The 383-nt window shown below is 66.3% G+C and overlaps 1 protein-coding gene across 1 annotated transcript in view; it reads right to left on the reverse strand.

Annotated features, from left to right (window-relative positions):
• Positions 1 to 383, reverse strand: part of LOC104499325 (guanylate-binding protein 7-like) — a gene marked incomplete at its 3' end in the record, with an annotated part of 1,666 nt that overhangs the window by 840 nt on the left and 443 nt on the right. Inside the window, exon 2 of the mRNA XM_010142815.1 lies at positions 264 to 383. This exon is cut by the window's right edge and continues 10 nt beyond it. Coding sequence (XP_010141117.1) covers positions 264 to 383 — 120 coding nt within the window. The remainder of the gene's footprint in view (positions 1 to 263) is intronic.

The following is a 383-nucleotide window of genomic DNA, read 5'->3' on the forward strand; positions in this document are numbered from 1 at the left end:
CTCTTACCAACAGGCCCCCCTAAGCCCCCCAGCCCCCGACGGCCCCCCACCCACAGGCCTTGGCAAGACCAGTTGCTGGGGGGACCCCCCGCCCCGTGCCGTCACCACGTCTTGCTGTGGCTGGGCTTGTCCTCAACTGCTGCCTCTCAGGGTCCCACAGACCTCCAGCAAAGCGCCCCCTCAGCTCCTCCTTCCTCTGCTGCTGCTCTTTTCCCGAAGAGCAGAGGAGCTGGGCAGCTGCTCTAGCCAGCGCACAAAGGGACCTTCTGCCTCTCGCACACCTTCTCCACGTCGCCCAGCCCTTCGGTGTCCAGCAGCACCAGCGTGTGTCCAGGCCGGCGGGGGGGAGGTACACACCACATCCAGACCCCTTTGGTGTGGGA

Source organism: Buceros rhinoceros, unplaced genomic scaffold, assembly GCF_000710305.1.
Source record: "Buceros rhinoceros silvestris isolate BGI_N320 unplaced genomic scaffold, ASM71030v1 scaffold13939, whole genome shotgun sequence".
In the NCBI taxonomy this organism is placed as follows: Eukaryota; Metazoa; Chordata; class Aves; order Bucerotiformes; family Bucerotidae; genus Buceros; species Buceros rhinoceros.